The sequence below is a fragment of the Lagenorhynchus albirostris genome, chromosome 12, assembly GCF_949774975.1.
Source record: "Lagenorhynchus albirostris chromosome 12, mLagAlb1.1, whole genome shotgun sequence".
Taxonomy (NCBI): Eukaryota; Metazoa; Chordata; class Mammalia; order Artiodactyla; family Delphinidae; genus Lagenorhynchus; species Lagenorhynchus albirostris.
In genome coordinates this window covers 31247541-31269241 of record NC_083106.1, presented here as the reverse complement: position 1 = coordinate 31269241, position 21701 = coordinate 31247541, and the positions used below count along the sequence as shown (strand labels likewise).

General features: G+C 40.4%; 1 protein-coding gene across 11 annotated transcripts in view; it reads right to left on the bottom strand.

Annotated features, from left to right (window-relative positions):
• Positions 1–21701, bottom strand: part of EPB41L2 (erythrocyte membrane protein band 4.1 like 2) — a 213986-nt gene that overhangs the window by 47249 nt on the left and 145036 nt on the right. For all 11 annotated transcript variants that reach the window (XR_009543941.1, XM_060168392.1, XM_060168399.1 and 8 more), the window contains 7 exons: positions 20000–20042; positions 15987–16062; positions 12105–12323; positions 10455–10542; positions 5789–5941; positions 5185–5282; positions 673–845 (listed from right to left, as the gene is read on the bottom strand). Coding sequence is in view for 10 of the 11 variants with exons in the window: in XM_060168392.1 (XP_060024375.1) it covers positions 673–845; positions 5185–5282; positions 5789–5941; positions 10455–10542; positions 12105–12323; positions 15987–16062; positions 20000–20042 (850 nt within the window). In the remaining variant the exon portion in view is untranslated. The remainder of the gene's footprint in view (positions 1–672; positions 846–5184; positions 5283–5788; positions 5942–10454; positions 10543–12104; positions 12324–15986; positions 16063–19999; positions 20043–21701) is intronic.

Sequence of the window (21701 nt, the reverse complement as noted above, 5' to 3'; positions counted from 1 at the left end):
AAGGGAAGCAACATCAATTTATTTCCATGTGTAATTTATTTAAAAACTACATATACGTAGCTAAATGAGAATTCTAATAGAAAAAAGTTATACATGTCTCCCCTTGGATGTAAGAACAGATGAACACACTATATTTCCTTTTTGTTAAACACTGTATTTAAACTAATCCTTGGAAGCTGTGAATGGTTTCCCGTATGCTAGAATGTCTGTTAAGCTTTAGTAAGGGTTTTTAAATTCAAAAATGTGATGATGCAATGGATGTTTTACGTTCCTTTGAATAAAAGTTCTATATATGCTATCACACCAAAAACCCTTGGAATTACATGTTTGCCATTACTTAACAAGTTCAAGAAATTAAGTCACATAACATACATCACGATTAAGTCAGACCAGTAAAAACATCTGTCCAACATCTCATCAACAAGAACTCAACTGATATTTGTGTGTATTTACAGTGCCAAGAAAACTTACGTTCAGAATGACAACTTCAAAACACTATAAAATTATTTTCTTATGAGTGTAAGTAATAGTATTTTATTTACTCAGGAAAAAAGAATGGCTCTCCCTCTAGGGTATTTCTGGGGATCTTATTAATAAGTAGATCAACATTTTCTGATCCCACTGGATTAGAGAAAGATTAATGGAATCCAGAATCCTAATAAGTGTGTTTACCTCCATCTAGACTCCTGGAGACCCGCTTACTAGAAGTGCGTTCAAAGAGCGGTGCCGGCCTATCAATGAGGGTGCTGGCCTGGCGGGTCTGCGCTTGGGTACGGCCGCTGTAGCGGAATTTGGACCCCAAGGTCAGGAACTTGGCCTTTGGTGGCTGCTCTGGAGACACGAGCCTGGGGTGGAAAAAGGGAACAAAATTAGACTTTATGGATTTTTTTTAACTTTGAAACTATATATTTTAATATCTCATTTCATTAAGTATGATTATTTGGTCCAAAAAATGCCGCCTAAACTTCCTAATAAAAATCAACATTATTTATAAACCCTCCTATATACAGAGCTTTATGACAATGATAAGATGAATAAATCCTCATTCACATATTCATGAATAATGTTTTCCTCAACCAGAGCAAAAACGCAGCTGTTTTCAGTGTATATCAAAGGTTATTTATTTGTATTAACTTAAATCATTTATATAAACACATATGTCTGAATTCTTGCTCCAAGCCAAAAGTGCCAAGTAGCAATCCATTGCCATTAGTAATTCTTAATATTTATGTCTATTTCTCTGGGAAAGAACGTCTAACTCAGGAATCTGTCCCATCAAGTGACGCTGTCCCATGAAGAACACCGCACAGTGGATCTGTAGGGATGACGAACACCCTTTCTTGCCAGCACAATTCTCCTGCTTAAACCCCAGGTCCGTAATGAATGAAGTACAACTCCTGATGGCAAGTACTTCCAGACTTATGTGAAAGCACGGTTTCAGTAAGTGAGCCAATCTTGTCTGGTATACAACTGAACTTATCTTGCCTTCACTGCCTGATGAAGAGCTGGCAAAACATCTTAACAAAAAAGATAATCCCAGAGCTCTTAGAGAATGTATTAAATAAGAAGACTGCAGTTGACAATTCCAGAATATGGAGAACTCCACCAAAATTTTTCCTATCATTATCCAAAGAGTGGTTTCTTAAAGAGTTCTTTACCGTTCCGAGTATTACTAGCATTTCTGCTCAACTTTTAGAAACCTTCTGCTTAACGAGCAATGAAAAGAGATTCAAGTCAAGGTAAAGCTACATGGTAATACAAGAGGTGCTCCCCCATCAGTTCAGGATTCTCCATCGTATCAACCCAGGAAAACAACGTGTTAGAATGAGACTGATGTAAAAAGAACTAATATGCTCTTGGCTTTAGTCTTGTCATAGAGGCTAGCAGAAGTGTTCCTTGAAAACTTCCATTTTCTGCCAATAGATTTTCAAAGGAGACAGAGATGATGTTGCTGAGAAAGCATAATCTGAAGACGTCAGTGCCTCAAACTGTACTTTGGAAAAAGCTCTATATTCTTAAATTAGAAAGCCGGAATACTAGACATTTAGACCAGAAATTAACTCTCGTCTGTGCTCTGTAATCTCTTTCTCTAACAGTGAATGAACCTGGGACGCTGAAAGATTAAATGTCTCGGCACACTCATAACGAGCACCAGGGGCAGGGTGAGAAATGTGGTCATTTACCATGCACTGTCTCCTGATGGACTGAATATGGTGGGTTTCCCTACCTTGCAATCCAGCTAGCTATGGTCTAAGAATGCCGTGTAAGAAAGCAATGATGTATAGAAAAAAGGGTCATTGGCAAGCTTATCAGTGCAGTAATTAAGAAATGCTCATTCTCCTTGAAAAACAAGTTGGCTAAATCACATTTATTTTATCATGCATTCATGAAGCATGCCCTGTAGGTACTGGGAGATCAACAAGTGGACAAAAAGAGACATTTCTAAAAAATATCTCACAGGAGAAACATGCATCATGACCCAAAAGGAAATACCCCCTCCTCCACAAAATTTTAAAAACTAAACAAAAGACAACAAGTGCTGGCGAGAATGTGGAGAAACTGAGACCCCTGCATACTATTGGTGGGAATACAAAATGGTACAGAAGCTATGTGAGACAGTAAGGAGGCTCCTCAAAAAATTCAAAATAGAACCACCACATGAGCCATCAGTCCCACATCTGGGTTTTTTTCCAAAAGATCTGAAATCAGGATCTCAAAGAGATATCAGCATTCCCATGTTCATTATACCACGAGTCACAATAACTAAGATATGGAAACAACCTCACCATCCATCTACAAATGAATGGATAAAGGAAATACAGGATATACATACAATGGAGTACTATTCAGCCTTTAAAAAAGAAGGATATTCTGCAGTATGTAACAGAATGGACCTGCTACATTCTGGAATGTAACATCCTTGAGATGGAATGGCCCATCTCAAGGAGAGACCTTGAGAACATTACGCTAAGTGAAACAAGCCAGACACAGAAAGCCAAGTACTGCATAATTCTACCTATATGATGTATCCAAAAGAGTCAAAATTCACAGAATCAATGACTGGAATGGTGGTTACCAGGGGCTGGAGGGAGGGTACGACGGGGAGTTGTTAATCACCAGGCAAAAAATTTCAATTAAATAAGATAAATAAGCTCTAGAAAGCTGCTATACAACACTGTACCTACAGTCAATAATAATATATTATACATTTAAAATTTGTTAAGTGATCTTGCCACAATAAAATAAAATTATTTAAAAGAAAAAAAAAAAGACTAGAGGCAAACAGGAGAGCGAGACTGGGTTATCTGCTACCCTTCTGCAGGTACACTTCAGTTGACTATATCTCAACCAAAGGCCACATCTTCCCAGAATGAGCAGCTCCATATGAGGATTTTCTCTTACTTCCAGTTTAAAAAAAATATAAATCCAAGAAGTGCAAGGAAAATATTTTAAAGGCAGATTTAAGTCATAATGCAAAAGAGGGAAAATCATTAACTAGAGGATTTTTATTCTGTTTATGTCAAACTGAGATAAAGTGCTTTCTTGCCCAACTGGCACTGGTGACCACATACACAAAGTATTAGATTACAGATTAATTTTCTGATCACAAAGAAATCCTTAAGCAATTAAGCTACAATTAAACAGACACTAGTACCAAAACAAAAAAGTGTTTGTTTCACAAACATTTATGAGTTCTCTCTAAAAGAATCTTTTTGGTGATTTAAGTCAATGGTAATATGACTCCTCTGAAATGAGTATACTAGAGCAGTTTTGAAAATAAATAGCACACTATGCTACAAAACTAAGAATAATGATGATAATGATAAACATTATTTCATACCAGAAATGGTTCTAAGTTTGTTTCACGTGAGCTATATCATTTAGTTTTCAAAACAACCCTGTAATATAGGCACTATTATCATTACCACCATCACACAAATGATGAAAGGGAGAGACTCACAAAGGTTGAGTAACTTACCTACAATCACACATCTAGTATGTGGAGGGGCAGCATTAGACCTTAAGAGTGCAAAGCAAAAACTTTAAAGATGAAGGGTCTAGATATCACAGCTATCTAGACTGCAGTAATAGGAAACTGAGGAAACAGAGAAAAGGAAGATCAGCAAACCACACTTTGCTAAGAAAAGTAATGTTAGTAAGTATGCCCCTGAATAAAAGTATGAAAGGAGACAGGACAAAAGCTATAGGAGGCTAAAAGGTCTAAGGAGATCTTCTGGGTTTTTTTGGTTTTTCAGGGAGCAGGACATGGACATGTTTATTGGCCAAAGAACTCATCGAAGCCACCCACTGGGGGCACATGATTTACAAAGCACAATCCTACGTGAGGCATGAAACAAGGGATCAAGGTAGAGGAATAAAAGTTCTATATATGCTCTTTCTTGAAACAGGAGAGGAAGAAAAGAATGAATGAAGGGAGAGGGAAACGATGCTAAATTATAGACAAAAAGAGAAAAGGAGAAGATGCATGAAACCAAGAATGCTCACGACCCACAGCATCTACTATCACCTTCCAATGAAGGGCATCTGAGCAGAGGGGCCAGGGTGCCCTGGGGCTCAAGAAGACCAGGAATATTTGTGATGGTGGCACTAGGATCCAGCTGACGTGGGAAATGATCTCTCTGTAACTGCACCAACCCAAAGCGCTGTGTGAGTGTGTCTGTCTGGATAGTTATGCTATTGAAAGCAACACGTGGTAGCACAGGTATAGAAATGGTGAGGTCGGGACACAGGACTCATCCAGGACCAGAAGAGTGGAGGCTGATGTGCAAAAAGGGACTTAGCAGGGAGAACACTCCTAACACAGTAGCAAAGGGACAGAGCACAGGGCTCAGGGTTGGTCTGGCTGGGAAAGAAGTAAGACAGGAGGGAGCTGATAAGAGCAACTAAGTGAAGCCTAAGGTGAGTGACAGTGAAAGAGCGGCAGCCGGGGTGGGAGGGTATGCTGGTGAAGGGCAACTAGAGTGAGGGACCACTGCAGAGGCAGAGCAGTTCTGAGCCAGGACTAGCACGGCATGGTGACAGAAACAGATACACGAAGAGGGAGAGCAAAGAACCATAAAGCAGTTGTAGCTGCGTCTGCCACACTATCCACTGCCCCCTCCTAGGATCTAGAGGGTACCAAGATCTGTTTTCATGAATCCCAAGCTGTTTTCTCAAAATTACCTGTAGAAAGTATGATGTTCCACGCACACTTTCCATAACCTTTTCGCTGCCCGATGGTTTGGCAGTTTAAAGCCAATGGTGCTCTCAAACTGTTCCAGCTAGAATAAATCCATAAAACAAATTAGCATATCTCCTAAGAGCTGATTAGAAGCTACTGAAAAACATGGATTATTCAGATATTTCACTAAGAAGTAATTGTTCTTCTTGAAAAAGGGCAAATATCAACTACTGACATAAATCAGCTATCCCTCAATGTCCACTAAAATTCATTTTACCACCTTCCTATCAATCTTGACCACTTAGCTGATGCAAAGATAAAAGAAAAATGAGCCCCCCCCCAGATGTGGCAGGCACTGACTACTTTTCCTTTTCTGTGAAATTGTGGCTGTTGCTTGTTTTGTTTTGTTTTGTTTTATCAACAGGAATACATATATGCAAGTTTATCATCAAAAACCCTCTTTTTTTTTTTTTTTACCATGGAGGAATAAATAATAGTTCATTTTCTTAACATTCAATGGAAAAGAATTCTGGTAGTTCGTGGCCATAAAGGAGAACACTGACAAAGCCCGATTAGATATGCCAAGGGCTACATGACTCTGCTTACCTCTGCTGGCCTAACTTTTATGTAGAAGTTACTGCGCTTATAGGAGATTTTCAGGATTTTCGGCCAAGCAAAACGATTGATTCTCAGTCTGTCTTTGTAGATGAGAAGCCCATTAGCACACACGCCCAGCTTGATGTCCACGCCTTCTGAGTCCTGCCAACCATAAGCCATTTGACCATGGTTAGAGCTGTGAAAGTTATATAGGTAGGGAAGTCAATGATGCCCCTCAAACCATGATCAGGAACGCCAATTTAACAGGTCTGTATTTCAACTGCAGTGATCGTACACAAGTTAATAGAAACAGTAGGACATACAACACATCTTAAACCTAGATATTCCTCTTGAGGGGTCAGATTTGAGATATGGCAACATGACTACAGGACACAACATTCTTCAAAAGGCCTAACTAATATGTCCTCGAGCTCGGCTGTAAGAGCTAAAAGGGAGGAAAGGAAATAGACCTCAATTTAGACATCCTGAAGATACAGGAGATAAAACATGTTTCCTAGAGGCTATTCCAGCCCCTGGGGACAGTCTGTCGGCTTACCCTAAGGTGCAGTCAGCCATTTTACTGTAGGCAAATTTATCTCAGAGGATTATGCTAGCTAACAGCTGTTAAGTAACATCTATATGCTGGAGAACACCAACTCCTCATAGAAAATTTCTCTTCTAGGCTGACGGTGTTGAAATCTTTGAATTCTTCCAAGCAGTTTTTCAATAACACTAACTGCTGACATCCCGTTCTCATTGCAACATTCCTTTGGCTGGCATATTTCAAATAGACTACAGACTATTCTTGAACTTATTGTTTTCTTTCCTCGGCGTTTTAATTTGGAAAAGATGACAATCTAGAATAATCGCCAGCCTGAAAGATTTTTTTTAAAAATCAAATACATTTACAGACAAAAGTAAAAATCTGCCTCCTCACATTTCAAGTAGTGGTTGAAGATCTAATATGTACAATATTCAAATATCTTTAAGAGAAGAACTAGATCTCATTCAAGATATGGAAAATTGAAGATTATTATTCAGGGATATTCACATTTTTAGAAATCATTAACAACATGGAACAAATTCTCACAAAATATGCTGAAACAAACCCCACATAGTCTAGGTTCGAGTCAATAAAACTAAAACATGTCAACTGCCTTGTTACTGAGAACCATTTAACGCAATTTATTTCAGTTTTTTAAAAATAGAAATACAGTACTAGGTAACTGATGCCAATGGCATTCACTGCTGTGATATGTGAACAACTCATATGCAAATGAAATTACATTAGACCGGGGCTTCCCTGGTGGCGCAGTGGTTGAGAGTCCGCCTGCCGATGCAGGGGACACGGGTTCGTGTCCCGGTCCGGGAGGATCCCACATGCTGCGGAGCGGCTGGGCCCGTGAGCCATGGCCGCTGGGCCTGCGCGTCCGGAGCCTGTGCTCCGCAACGGGAGAGGCTACAGCAGTGAGAGGCCCGCGTACCGCAAAAAAAAAAAAAAATTACATTAGACCATCTGAGCAGGTTTAAAAATCTCATCTACAAAGGTGCTTTATTCACCCATATCCTGACAGCCACAGTTCTCTCTAGGAACAGAGTAAAAAGCCAGAGTGAACCAGGCACAGGTGCCTAAGCAATTTGGCACCAGACACAAATGACGTGTTTGCCCAAAATATCACTGGCCAGGGACACAGGGAGCAGGCCGGAAGATTACCCAAGACAGCATGTTCTCAGCACAAATAAGGAGGCAACCCTCATTTGAAACATTAAACAAAGCTATCTCTAGTGTGAGGCACTCTTTCAACAGGACATTGAACCTATTTTATCTGACTGAAAAATAAACACAATCTGGATCCAAGTAAATCAGCTGAGGTTCGATTGTTCCACATATTGTTTTACAATTATCAGTATTTGTGTGAATAGAAATTACAGATTAAGGGAAAGAAGTTAAAGGGAAAAAAAGCATGCCTTAGTTCTCCATATTTGACTTCTGCCATTCAGCAACAAAGTCAGAAAAATAAACTAATAAAAAAGGAGCATCTTGGGCTTCCCTGGTGGCGCAGTGGTTGAGAGTCCACCTGCCGATGCAGGGGACACAGGTTCGTGCCCCGGTCCGGGAGGATCCCACATGCCGCGGAGCGGCTGGGCCCGTGAGCCATGGCCGCTGAGCCTGCGCGTCCGGAGCCTGTGCTCCGCAACAGGAGAGGCCACAGCAGTGAGAGGCCTGCGTACCGCAAAAAAAAAAAAAAAAAAAGGTGGGGGGGGCATCTTCTCCACCTTGCTCACTGCCTTAGGAAGCTACCCCATATGGACATCAACAGGATCCCGCTCCCACTGACTTCAGCCAATGGAAAGTTCTTGAAGAAGATCAGAGACAGGGAGGAGGGCAAGGAGGTCAGGGTTTTTAATACCCAGACTCCTTCCTTGTGTGGTCACATCACGGTGGCTATCTCCTGGACCATCGCAGCTCCTCTCAAGACAGCCCTCTCCACACAGATCGCCCCTCCTGGGTTCTGGCAACTACTCTTTGCCTCACCCCCCGCCCCCCCACCCAGAGGGGTTAGGAAAGCTGCTGTTACCAGCTCATGGGCATCATTCTATTCTTGTGGTTTCCTTCTATCTTTGTCAAGAGCCCTTTTAGTCAACACCCTCACCTTGTCCTAACATAAGTGTGCCATTAAGGACTCTTCTGACGATAAAATATTAATTAAAAAATAATTTTGAAATATGATCTCAAGGTAATGAAAAACGTATACAGGCACAAAACTTTTAAATACATGAAAAGTTCTCTTACATTGCTACAGATTTTTTTCCCATGAGCTGCAAATATCTTGTGCATCAGATATTATCTAAGTCCACCAGATGATAAGTTGAATGAATGCGCGTTATTCTGATTTTTTTAAGTGATCTACTCCTAACCACACAGCAAGAACTGAAATTACACTTATAACAAAACCAGCAACTTTTTAACTTTTCTAACATACAACTTCAAAAACAAGAATCCCGAAACCTTCCAGGACTGTCATCTAAGGACTGCGTTCTCACTAATGATCAACAAAAGCAGCAGATGTAAGATTCACGTGTGGCAAGAATAACAGGGTTTAGAGGAAAGGTGGGCTCTGGGCATCTTTCTGATACCAAATCTGCTCTGTCCTTCCTCCCTTATTTCTGTTTGCCTGCTGACCCAGCCTGTCCCCATCATACAGAGAAATGAGCTACAAGACACTCAAGTGTGGAGAAGATCTGTTTTACCTCCCAGTAGGATTTATCAGCAGACATCACACAGATGGGACTACTTTACACTATGTGGCTTGAGGCAACAAGCCAGATAGTGTAACAAGCCATATGCATTCTGTTTTATGTAGTTTTTGTAAAAACAAAAACATCCGACCCTTAAATGAGATAGTGTAAGTGAAAGTACTTTTAAAAATTAAGTGTATACAGCACGTAGCAGTTAAAAAATGTTGCTGCCAAAGACTATTTACTAACATGGAGAAGTGTTTATAAGAGCAAGTTTAAAAAAAAATTTATGAAATAATACTCATGGTATAATCTCATTTTTAAAATGTGAGTTCAACTGCTCAGAGATTTTTTTTTTAAATAAAACAAGAAAATACTAACAGTGCTTGTTTCTGCATAAAGACATTTCAGTCTTTTTATATTTTTCTGTTCACCTCTATTTTCTAGGATGAAGATGTATTACTTTTGTAATTAGGAAAAATATTTAAAGAATAAAGGAAGGCACAGAGGCAAAAGGGGTGCTTTGCAAATATGAAGTACTATTAACACAAAGGCAAGAATTAGTAATCTGAGGCCAAGGGAAGGAAGATACCTTTGGGTGATAGGCCTTCCTAGGGATTTCTCACCAAGGGACGGACGGGTCCTTTAAACGCAGGCAGCAATAGGTTCCCTCTGCATGTTGAGCCGACTCTGGACATATTTTTCAAAACCAAGTGCATCTTTCATCTTGTCTCTTGTACTCCCCACCTACTGCTCCCGCCCCGACTCTCCCTACTACCTGATCATCCAAACTAGGATCATGAAGTGGGTGATGTTTGTTACTGGCATCTTTCTCACCAAACCCTGCCTCTCCTATCAGCTACCTCCATGATTCCATTCTTTTCCCACTGCTCATATGGGACAGAAGGTCTAACTGCCTGGAGCCTGGGCCAGCACAGTGTATCTTACAAGAAGTACAACAGACCTGTAGGGAAAAGCCCAACGCTAGGGCTCCTTCACCGGCAGTTTTTCGGAAAGTGGTCTTATCCATGCTGCCTTGCCCTTTCATGGTGGCTAAGAGCTGCTCTCCTCTCCCAGGACACAGGTGGGAGACGAGGCTGGAACAGAGGCAGCACTTGCAAGAGCAAAAGCTGGGACAGAATAAAGGTAGGACGAGGGGTAAAGAAGGCTGATAAGGTGAGTCTTACCGTAAGTATATGTGAAAGGGTATCAACTTAAAAGACCAGGAAAAGAAGAAAGAGTAAGAGGGAGAATCAATGATCCCTCCCCACAACCATAAACCCCCCCAATTAGAAACCCCAAAGAAATACAGTCCCTTGGGTGAGGGTGAGGATCCTTTTCTGAAAGTGAACTAGGCTAGTCTACAACTGGAGTCCTCTCAAAACTTCAGCCAACAGACCGGAAAGAGGCCCCCTTTCCGTTCCACGCACAGTACCTTGGCATGATGCAGGTCGACTCCATACATGGAAAGCCTCTTGGCATTTTCTAAGAACTGAGAATCAGCTTGTGCTGGAGATAAACCCCTAAGAATCAAAAGAAACAATATTATCTTACTGGTGGATGCAAAGCAAATGTAACCAAACTAGAGAAAGGGGTGCATGAGCTTGGAGAGTTTGGGGTGGAGGGAGTAGCCCAGCTAAATGTGCAGACAAGGAGGAATCAGGGAAGAAGGCTCAACTCTCAACCTCCAGCATTTTTCTCTTAAGATCCTCCGATATGAACCTACTCACTGCAAGGATGTGTCCCTCCACACTTACCCTTTTTATCTTAGAAAGTTGCTTTCACTTTTTTCCACTACGGAAAAAGCCCCAGCAATAGTGGGTACAACATAAATTCATTTTAAAAATAAAAGAATAAAAAAATAGAAAGTCACTTCATCTTTCTGAAATAGACAAATTCTCTCCTTAACCTTATTTCATTACTACTGACGACACTAAAGATGAGAAGTACTTGTGCTTGATGTTACACCTGACATGTCCCAACTAAACAAATTTTAAGCTCCTAGGAAGCAGGGCCCCGTTAATTTTCATATTGCCCACGGCATCTACTGAACAGACCTGGAATGAAGTTAATAAGAAAATATTTAAAGTCAAATACTGCATTTTTTTTTTTAAAGAAAAGTCAGTGAAGGCAGTCTGTTTAAAAACATCTAATCTCTGAAAGTTCCTTTCAAATCATTTCAGTCAAAATTTTTGAAAACTTCAATTCTGCCATATGGGACAAGTTAGAACTTCGTAGCTGGGAGTTTTAAAAACTCATGCTTAAGAGAACCATTTGTTTTCACAGATATAAAAGTTCTCAAAGTGTAACATGGTATTTAAGTAATTAATAACCCTCAGTTAAACCAAAAGTCATCTTCTGTGGATAGAGAAACCACCTGTAGATTTACTACCCTTAACGCCCATTACCACTCACATTTCTGACTCAAATCCTGATGCCTCATTATCTCCCTGGCTTTCTTATCAAATATGGTAATAAAAATAATTAAAAGGCAGAAGAAACGTATAATCAATGCCAAACAAGTACGTGGGTATGTTTGTTTCGGATGTGTGTATGTGTATGTGTGTGCACGTGTGTGTATGAAGGGAGAGGACTGGAAGTAGGGCACAGGAGATATCACAGGGAAAAGTAAATATTTTTAATTTTTCTGTGTGTGGTACACGGGCCTCTCACTGTTGCAGCCTCTCCCGTTGCGGAGCACAGGCTCCGGACGCGCAGGCTCAGCGGCCATGGCTCACGGGCCCAGCTGCTCCGCGGCATGTGGGATCTTCCCGGACCGGGGCACGAACCCGTGTCCCCTGCATCGGCAGGCGGACTCTCAACCACTGCGCCACCAGGGAAGCCCAGTAAATTTTTTTAATAAATGAAAACATTTAGTCTCATGAGCACAGTTCCTCATATTACAGTCATAAAGACAATGGAAGGCTGTCTCATGACTCCAAGTTATCTTGACTAGCACTAGGTGAAGCTCCACAAGGGCAAACTGAATAATCCCATCAACTATGCTCAAAGGTCCAGCAAATGCTATACGGGAAGCCATTTAAACCCACCACGGTCACTCTCTCCAGTAAGCAAGTCTACAGACCTGTGGGTCTTATGCAGCTCTGCTACTTTCTCTTCCAGTTCCTTCGTCTGTGTAGGGGCAAACTGGAAGTCACTGAGGTCATGACTGCCATGCTCTTCTGGGTCATAGTCCCCAAGTTCAGCCTGCAGTGTGTACGATCCCAGGAGGGCATGTGTCACAAAAGAGCAGGGCAGGCGGCCTGAGGCAATGTCCTCCCGGAGCTGAAGGCACAAGAAGTATCTGTGAGGAACAGGGGACAAAAGGGTGGGAGAACAGTTAGTTAAGATTGTAGCGCTCATAAATATGATTCTGATGTTTCTCTGAAACAAATATATAATATAGGCACTCTTCAAATGCAGAACAGAAGAAGTGTTTTGTAATAAGAAGCCCACCTTCCTCCATGGACTCCTAAACTTGTGACTTATTTATAAAAAATGCATCTAGAGGGCAAAGTAATAGAGTGGAAATTCTGAATTGCTATTCAGGCAACAGTGTATTTTTACTATTACAAAAAGAGTTTTGTGACTGCAGGTGAAATTCTCATCACTTAGTCTCCTTGGCTTTAAAACTGTAATCAAGATTAGCATGCTCTTCAAAAGTTATAAAGACTAATAAAATTTAAGAAATAGCTACAGTTCTTCATTCAGGATTTACATGAAAAGCTAAGGTCACCCACCCTTTATCCTCTCTATGCTTTTCATACTAATTTCTTTTCCTGAGACCCTTTAACAACAATCCTAAGTCAGTCTCTACTTGGAAGCCCTTACTTGCCCATTTACCCCATCTACAGAGGCAGCTAATTCAGTTTACAGTAGAAAAATCATGGGCTGCAGAGCCTGGCAGGGCTGACCATGTGACCTTGAGTAAACTAATTTACTTGCCTAAGTCTAACTTCCCACCTGTAAAATGGGAACAACTCTATTTCCCTTTAAAGATGAGGATAAAAAATTAGATAACATAAATAAAAGACATTGCATGGTACCTGGCAATCGATAACTAGTAGCCATAATCATAATAGTGTTATTATTAGTTATAGTAACAATCATTCAGTGTTCCAAGTGGATTATTACAGTTATAAAAGATTCTGGCTTTTATTAAATTACGTGCAAAGATACGTTACTTATATTTTATGAGGGTTGGGGGGGTCCCCCATCAACTCCTTTTGTTAACATTTGAAAACCTAATTTCTAGTCGTGAATTGAACCACTTGCTAAGGTTACCACTGACTCCTCCCAAGAGAATGGCAGCACCCTCCCCCATTCTTGAAGAGACTGCCATTCCTGTTAGCTGGTGGCTTCTTCCTGTGGATGCTTTTGCCTAGCGGGGTTGCCATGGCTCCGCCCTCCTTTTGCCTCTACCTCCACCATGTTTAAAGGGGCACGCTGCCTGCGGTCCAGGGCTCTTGCTGTTGCATCAGAGAGCGTGTCCCAGAACATGGCATCAGCCATCCCCCAGTTACACCTGTATTACCACCCAAATCTCCTGTCAGGCAGGGCAGGGATTCTGTTTATCATCATCATAAGCCCACAGTTATTAGCAAAGTACTTGCCACATGACGAGTGCTCCAGAATTTTCTAAGAATGAAACTCATCTCACTACCACTACAGTCTGAGTATTTTTAAGCACTGCAGCTCTCTTTCCAAGGAGAAATATGTGTTTCCTCGACCCCTAGAACAACATGAGCATCACTGCTTTATTTTAGCAAACTAAATTTTAAACTACGATTCCACGTTATCCTCAAATTCTCTAGGTCTAATCAAGAATATCACTAGGTCTCCACATTTTACAGCACTGTTAAGACCTAAACACAAAGATTCCATCTATTACTAAAATCTTCTTGCTCCTCCTCATATTAGTATATCTACTTTTCACATTGATCCTTTCTTCTGTTTTAAAGCCTATGGCTACGGCCTGAAAACTTCAAAAAGCCGCAACAGCCTCCTGAGTTTCCCAAGTCCATCTCCTTCATACGGCAGGACAGATGATTCTTCAGACATAATTCTGAACTGTGTTCTTGCCCTCCTCAAAAGCCTATCCCACCTTCTAGATGTTCACTCAAGTCATAGTGAAGATTTCAATCGTAATATTTAGGCTGCAAAGCTACAGGCTGGTCTCAGGCTTTTAGTTAGCTCACTAGACTACTATTTCCTTCTTCCCCAAACGCGCAGGGAGACTGTTCAAGGTTCCTCTAAAAAGAAAACCAAAGCACTTTACCGATGCTATAAAGTTGCAATCACCAAAAGATTATCATCCCCAAACGAATCACTGCAAGGAGGAATGTATATACAAAGAGGGCACTGGGTCACAAAGCCCCAGTTATGTGCACTGTTCAAAGGCCCTCCCGCAGTGAGGCCTACGTGCGTATCCTACGCACGGCAACCTGTCAAGTTTCATGCTCTAAGCAGCTCACTGCGTAGTTACAAAAGCTGCTATTTATTATTTACTAGCTGAAGCTAATTCAATCAAAACTTAATTAGTATCAGTAAATCCTTATTCAGCAATAACCAGTAAAGGGCGGGGGGGGGGGGGGGGAGGCCTGTCATTTATCCAATCTTGGAAAAAAATCTCCATTATTCCTAGTTCACATGGATATCACGCACTTGCTTAAATATCTACCCAACTTCACATCTGATGACAAAACTGGCCTAGCAGAAAACGTCAAGGACACAGGAACCACCGGAATCAAAAACAGAGTCTTTAGCTAACACCCTGTAATTTTCCAAAAGTATATAGACAGAATGCAGTTTTCCTTGGCCAGGTAAATAATCTTTTAAAAATATATACAAATCACTCTATAGACCTACTCTTACCAGAGCTAAGAATTCCAATCGCTGATACCCAGTTTAAACAGGGCTAAGATATCAAGGTACTCGTGGACTCTAAATGTTCCTTGTTCCCATTCAAACACTTAGTCACTCTCAAAATCAGTAAATGCTCTCTTGCTCCTAAACTGAAACTTTTATTTGCAATTTAAGCATGTGTCTGTATTGTCCAGATAATCTCAGAGGAGATGGAAATGAAAGAGCTACTGACTCTTACATAAGAAAGCCTACCTTATTAGTTTTTCATCCTGGGGAGCAGGTGTGTGTGTGTAAAAATTACAGTTCAAGAGACTTCCAAAAATTAACTTTCAAAAAGTTTTTCATTTTTCTACCTTTATATAACGTTTGTAAGCTGAGATTAGTACACAGGCACATGTGGGTTACACGATAAAAACTATCTTAGTATGAAAATCTGAAATATTAAATACCAGTGATTTTTGAAAGTATAACATAGGAAACAAAGTTGCTGCATTTTTTTTTTAATATTTATTTATTTATTTGGCTGCACCAGGTCTTAGTTGCGACGTGCGGGATCTAGTTCCCTGACAGGGACAGACCCGGGCCCCCTGCATTGGGAGCACGGAGTCTTAACCACTGGACCACCAGGGAAGTCCCTGCCGCAATTTTTAAAAAATATTCCAATACTTCAATATAAATGGGAAGTTAAAGAAAAGTGAATAAAATTTCTGAAACCAGAAACATTTCAAACTATTTTGGAATATCCACTTCCAAGGAAACTTCTAAAACTCAGCTTAAGAAAAAATGTTTTGGTTTTAATCCTAAAATTACCATCATTCCCCCCCAGGGCACTGAAATAAAGGAGAGCTGTAAGTAAAGAATCATTTTTAGGGGCTTCCCTGGTGGCGCAGTGGTTGGGAGTCCGCCTGCCGATGCAGGGGACACGGGTTCGTGCCCCGGTCCGGGAAGATCCCACATGCCGCGGAACAGCTGGGCCCGTGAGCCATGGCCACTGAGCCTGTGTATCCGGAGCCTGTGCTCCGCAACGGGAGAGGCCCGCGTACCGCAAAAAAAAAAAAAAAGAAAGAAAGAAAGAATCATTTTTAGTATAAATGTAAAGTACCTGGTGATATCTTCAGTCAACTGAGAAGGATCAGGAGGATAAAACTTCACATTAAAGCTGAAGAGCCAAGGAAGATCTGTAATTATTAAAGATCATGATTATTTATGCAACCAACACAATCACCATTTATACTGATAAAACTTAAAGGTCAATGTTCAAATAGTACAGATCAGTCCTGCTATAAATCAGTTTAGAGAATTTTTTTAATTTAAAGAAAATATCATTTACAAAACAAAAATGAAGTGAAAAATAAAGTAAAAATCAATTCCATAAATAACCCATCATCAAAGAATAATAGGTTCACTTTTTTATAAACGTTTACTGGTATGTCAACAAATGTTTTATATGGTGATCTAGTATGCAAACATTTTAATATAAACTTCATGTAATAGTTCTGAGATAAGATTTTTTAACCGTAGGATCTCTAGATGCCAAATATTCTCCACACTTTAAAAACAACAAAAATGAGGGCTTCCCTGGTGGTGCAGTGATTAAGAGTCTGCCTGCCAATGCAGGGGACACGGGTTTGAGCCCTGGTCCAGGAAGATCCCACAAGCCACGGAGCAACTAAGCCCGTGTGCCACAACTACTGAGCCTGCGCTCTACAGCCCATGCGCCACAACTACTGAGCCCATGCGCCACAACTACTGAAGCCCGCGTGCTTAGAACCCATGCTCCGCAACAAGAGAAGCCACTACAATGAGAAGCCCGTGCACCGCAATGAAGAGTAGCCCCTGCCCGCCGCAACTAGAGAAAAGCCCGCACTCAGCAACAAAGACCCAACACCGCCAAAAATAAAATAAATAAATAAAATATATATTTTTTTATAAAAGCAATTTAGGATTTCTATATTGTTGGGGGAAGAGGAGTAATGATCAAATGATCACTATAACTATTCAAGAAATGATGGGCTTCCCTGGTGGCACAGTGATTGAAAGTCCGCCTGCCGATGCAAGGGACACTGGTTCGGGCCCCGGTTCAGGAAGATCCCACAGGGCAGGTATTATTTTCGTAAAGGGATCAAAATAATTCCAATAGTCTGAATTCAGAGTTATACTCAAAGTTCATGGTACTTCCAAATAAAAACATAAAAACTGTGTGTGTGTGTTATTTCATTTCACACATATTTGAAGGCCTCACAGTTGCTTTCATTTAGGGAGTTGAAGAAAAATTTCTTGAATCCCATTCTCTTGCTCAATGGATCATTTTGTTCTTTTCTCACCGTAGACACGCTAACTTTTCTCCTACTCAGAAGTCAATGAAGAGTTATTGAATAGCTACTGTGAATACACAGAACTCTTGCTGGATTTGGGCTCAATACATCATTCTTCTACTAATAACACAAACCCGCCAAATTTAATGAACAGATTTAAGTTCCCGCTATACATTTAAAACACCATAAAAAAGATAGAGAACTTTCCCGAGTATTAAGAGACATGCCATTTCTTGGCCAGTAGCACCAGGGTGGCTGTGATGCATATGTACTTCTTCAAGGTAATTACTAACCCATAATTAAGCAAAGTCATCACAGGATTATCACATCACTTCTTAATGGATCTTTATTTATTTGTTTCCTAGGTATTAACACCAGCACATGCTTACCTGGATACGACAACAGGGATAAGTTTCTGATAGAACACATATTTCAGGTTCTATTTCCAATTCTAAAGTTGATAAAGTTGTACTGATAATGCTAAACTTTTTATTTAGTTATGTATTATCATTTTTACCTAGCTATATAAACAGTCTATCTAGCTATGGATTGTTTATATATTAATACAGGCAAGCCTAAGATATATAGCCTTATATATCTATATAGTCTTATTTGTGTACATTTGAGAAAATAAAGATTTTTAGGCAACTTTTACACAGAAACTGATAGGCTGTCAGTTGTCAAACGTAACTCAAAAAAGATTAATGTTTACCTCTGTTAACTGAATGACAATAAATCACTGCAGAGGTTGGGCTAAGACAGAACAAACAGTTCTTTCATCCATTGTAACACAAGCAGAAAGGAAGAGGTAAAATGCAACAGCTAAAACTTCATTTCCTCAGCCTACTTTCATGATCAGGACGGTACAGGATTCCAGTTAGGGAACTAGTTCCAATAGTTTGAAAATGCCAAATCCTGTGTTACTGTTATTCCTCTTGCCAAACCACAAGGGCAAAAGTCCTGAAATAACTCTAAAAAAAAAACTTCACAAATAATCAAAACGTAAGACAGTGATTCATAATCAGCAAGAAAGAGTCTTGCCTTCCAAAAGTTAGGATAGCTCCATGACTCTGAAGTGAGAAGCACACAAACATAATGCAACAAAAGCCAAAGCAAAACTACAGGAAACAAATTCAATGGAACATCAATCATGTTTCACAGGTTATCCTGTTCCGTCCATGGTTTGGGTCACTTGGCAAGTAGGGTTTCAGAGAAAGTGAAAGAACCAAGCATCCATACCTTTTTGGATTCATGCACTTTGCAGAGTTTTAACAACCGCAGAAGGGACTAGAAAAAGTTCCGAAGCTTTCTGGTACAGTTTCTTCCATAATATAAGCATAATGTATCTCTGTCTAATTACTCCTTTTCTCTACTTTCCCCCTTTTCTATTATGAAGCAAACATGAATGGATGAAACACCAAGATAATAAATGCAGGGCAGAGGGGTGAGGGAGGGAGGGAAGGATGGAAAGCCAGGGATAACAGTCAAAAGATAGGGTGATCAACCACCCCAGTTAGCAATAAAAGTTCCACATCCTCACAGTCCTGGGCAAATCAGGAAGGTCACTCTAATCAAAGATATTTTAAAAATGAAAAGAAAGATGAGTCTACAAGGAGAGGAAATAGGAAAAATAAGGTATACACTCAGTAAAAAAGAAAAAAAAAAGGAGAGTAGAGAAGGAAAGAAATGATAGGAAAACTCCCAAAATTATTAATAATCTGAGAGAGAAAGAGAAAATGTGGAGAATTAAAAATGAGACGGAAGGTAGACAGAAAGGAACCGAAGGGAAAAGCATAGATGTGTTCCAGTGTTTTAACGTTGGGAATAAATAAGCTGGGAATAATAAATAAGTAGGGAAATGAAACCAACAGCGCAGAGAGCATCCTGCTCCCTGGCCAGCTTCTCCCTGGCCAGCTCTGGGGCCCACCGTCCAAAGGGCTGGTGAGAATTTTGTTCTCTTGTCTGAACAGTCCAGCTGTTTGTGGCTCCCTCCCTTTTCTGCTTAAGTCATTCACAGACCCTGCAGTAATTTAAGTAGCCAGATCCCCTATCAGAGGTTGTTCTGAGGTGATAATGATTCGTGATGCAGATATCACAAAACCAGCCACAGGAGGGAACTGAAGCTGGTTAGATAGAGTGGGACACATAAGTCACTTAGGGAGACGACAGTAAGAACAAATGGGGAAATGGAAGAAAGGGACAAACAGAACTAAGAACAAACCCAGACTCAGAGCACAAGAAGTGGCCAAAGGAGGAGAGAAGGCAAACACCTCAGAGGACTCCAAGGATCATTTTGCAATCCCTTCACTCCTCAAACCCTCACTCCAGGACATCCAGAAGCAGTGCACCCATATGCCTCTGGAGCCAGAGGCATGCTTACTAATTAAACTAACTGGACACACAGCCAAAATCAAGTAGACAAAGCAAGAGTAATAGGGCTCTCCTGGGTACATTTCATATAAAAAGGGAAAGTTACAGAAAAGCAGCTTCTCATACTTTCCCCCAGAGACAAAGATCAGGTGTTGCTTCACAGTGGTAGACACGGTGAGGGACTATTTAAGAAGAGTCGTCTACAACCTCTTGACCAGGAGTCCCTAAGCCATGACCAAAATAAACAGTCATGATTCTACAGAAATACTGTTGAGTCTCAACTTCCTATATGATATGAATGCAAAACAGAGCTGATGATTCTATCACTATCTTTTTCTAGTTTACATTCCTGTGAATTTTAGTAAAGATAGAAAAACACAGATGTAAAGATTAACTTGATAACTTCAAAGTATGATGATTTAATACTCACTTCGCAGCTGTCTCTTCATTTCTTTTGCGGGATCTAGCCAGTTCTGCAGGGGGTGAAAAAAAAGGTTAATTAACCCATAAGAAGTAGTCCAGAGTCCAAAATGGAACAGTTTACAGTTCACATACTTATTTAAGTGTAAACATTTTAACAAAGTCCTACGCAAACAGCTACTAGCATTCCACTGGGCTCAGTACTGATTTGTTTTTGAATGCGTGTTTGTGTGTGTGTTATAAATAAAATATTAAAACACTTTAAGGTGGGTCTCTTGGGCCTCATTTTCTTGGATGTGAAATCAAACATCTACCCAAATGACGAGACGTAATACATCTACGTCTAGTCTTTATTCTATAGTAGTACTGCCAGCAAAGAGCCCCTGTGGACACTGAAATGAGAGCTCAGTCAAGGACAATCATTGGCTCTTATTCATGGATAAAATGTGAATTGGAAACTATTGGTTAAAAGTACACATACCCCAATCAAACACAATTATCTCAACTCCTAAAGCCAATTCCTCCTTAAACTTTGTTTCTGCCTGCAACTGTACAACGCCATGGAGAAGTACTGTCAGATTGCAGCCAGTATTTTCCTTCCTGGAAGATCTAAACATCCTTTTAAAACTTCATTCCAAGTTGAAAGTCACAATCATAAGGAACTCCCTTTCACTTTTCCTCTATTTCCACCCTTTGAGAAAGTTAAAAAAGATTCTAGGAAACCACTACAATATCTTAAAGCAAAAAAGATCAAATTTGAACTACTAGGGCTTCCCCTGGTGGTGCAGTGGTTGAGAGTCTGCCTGCTGATGCAGGGGACACGGGTTCGTGCCCCAGTCCGGGAAGATCCCACATGCCGCGGAGCAGCTGGGCCTGTGAGCCATGGCCGCTGAGCCTGCACGTCCGGAGCCTGTGCTCCACAATGGGAGAGGCCACAACAGTGAGAGGCCCGCGTACCACAAAAAAAAAAAAAAAAAAAATTGAACTACTAGGTTCAAACCCTCTAAGGACATTAAATATTTGTTTTTTAAAGCTACAGGCAAAAGATGTATCCAATAAAAAAATTTGCATATGTGTGTGTTTATGTATATGCTATATATATGGGGTTTTTTTATACTTCTACCTTATCCTCAAGTCATTATTAAAGTTCACTTTATCTTCACTAATAGAACAATTACATTTTTGAGATATATTAAACTGACTCAAATAATTGGCTTTAGAATAAGTTTCATTCATTCTAAAAGCATCCCAAATCATGTATTATAACATCTGTGTTTAAACAGAATTTAATTCAGATACATAAAGCAAACAATTAAAATGTTTACTGCTACATAGAAAATTATAACCTACTATCTTAACAATACGTTGAATGGGTACAACAGAACATTAACTTACACACTATTAAGAAACAGTAACAACAAGATGCTTTGAAAGCAAAGCTGCACAGACCCCCACGGGTCTTACTATACCATTCAGGGCTTATACTGAGGGCAGGAAGGATCCAAGGTGTGCATGGCTCTGTTCTAACACTGGTTATATTCAACCCTCTCAACAAAGAGTTACCAGAGCTTGGTCTAAGTTTCATAGCACTGGTGGCCCAGCTGCATGGCCCACTGATGTGAAGGGCCAATGGGACCCTCTCACTGTACCTCCAGTGCTGTGTCAAGGAGCAGCTCTAATTCTCCCCCGAGAAGAGAGCCTGGCATTCAGCT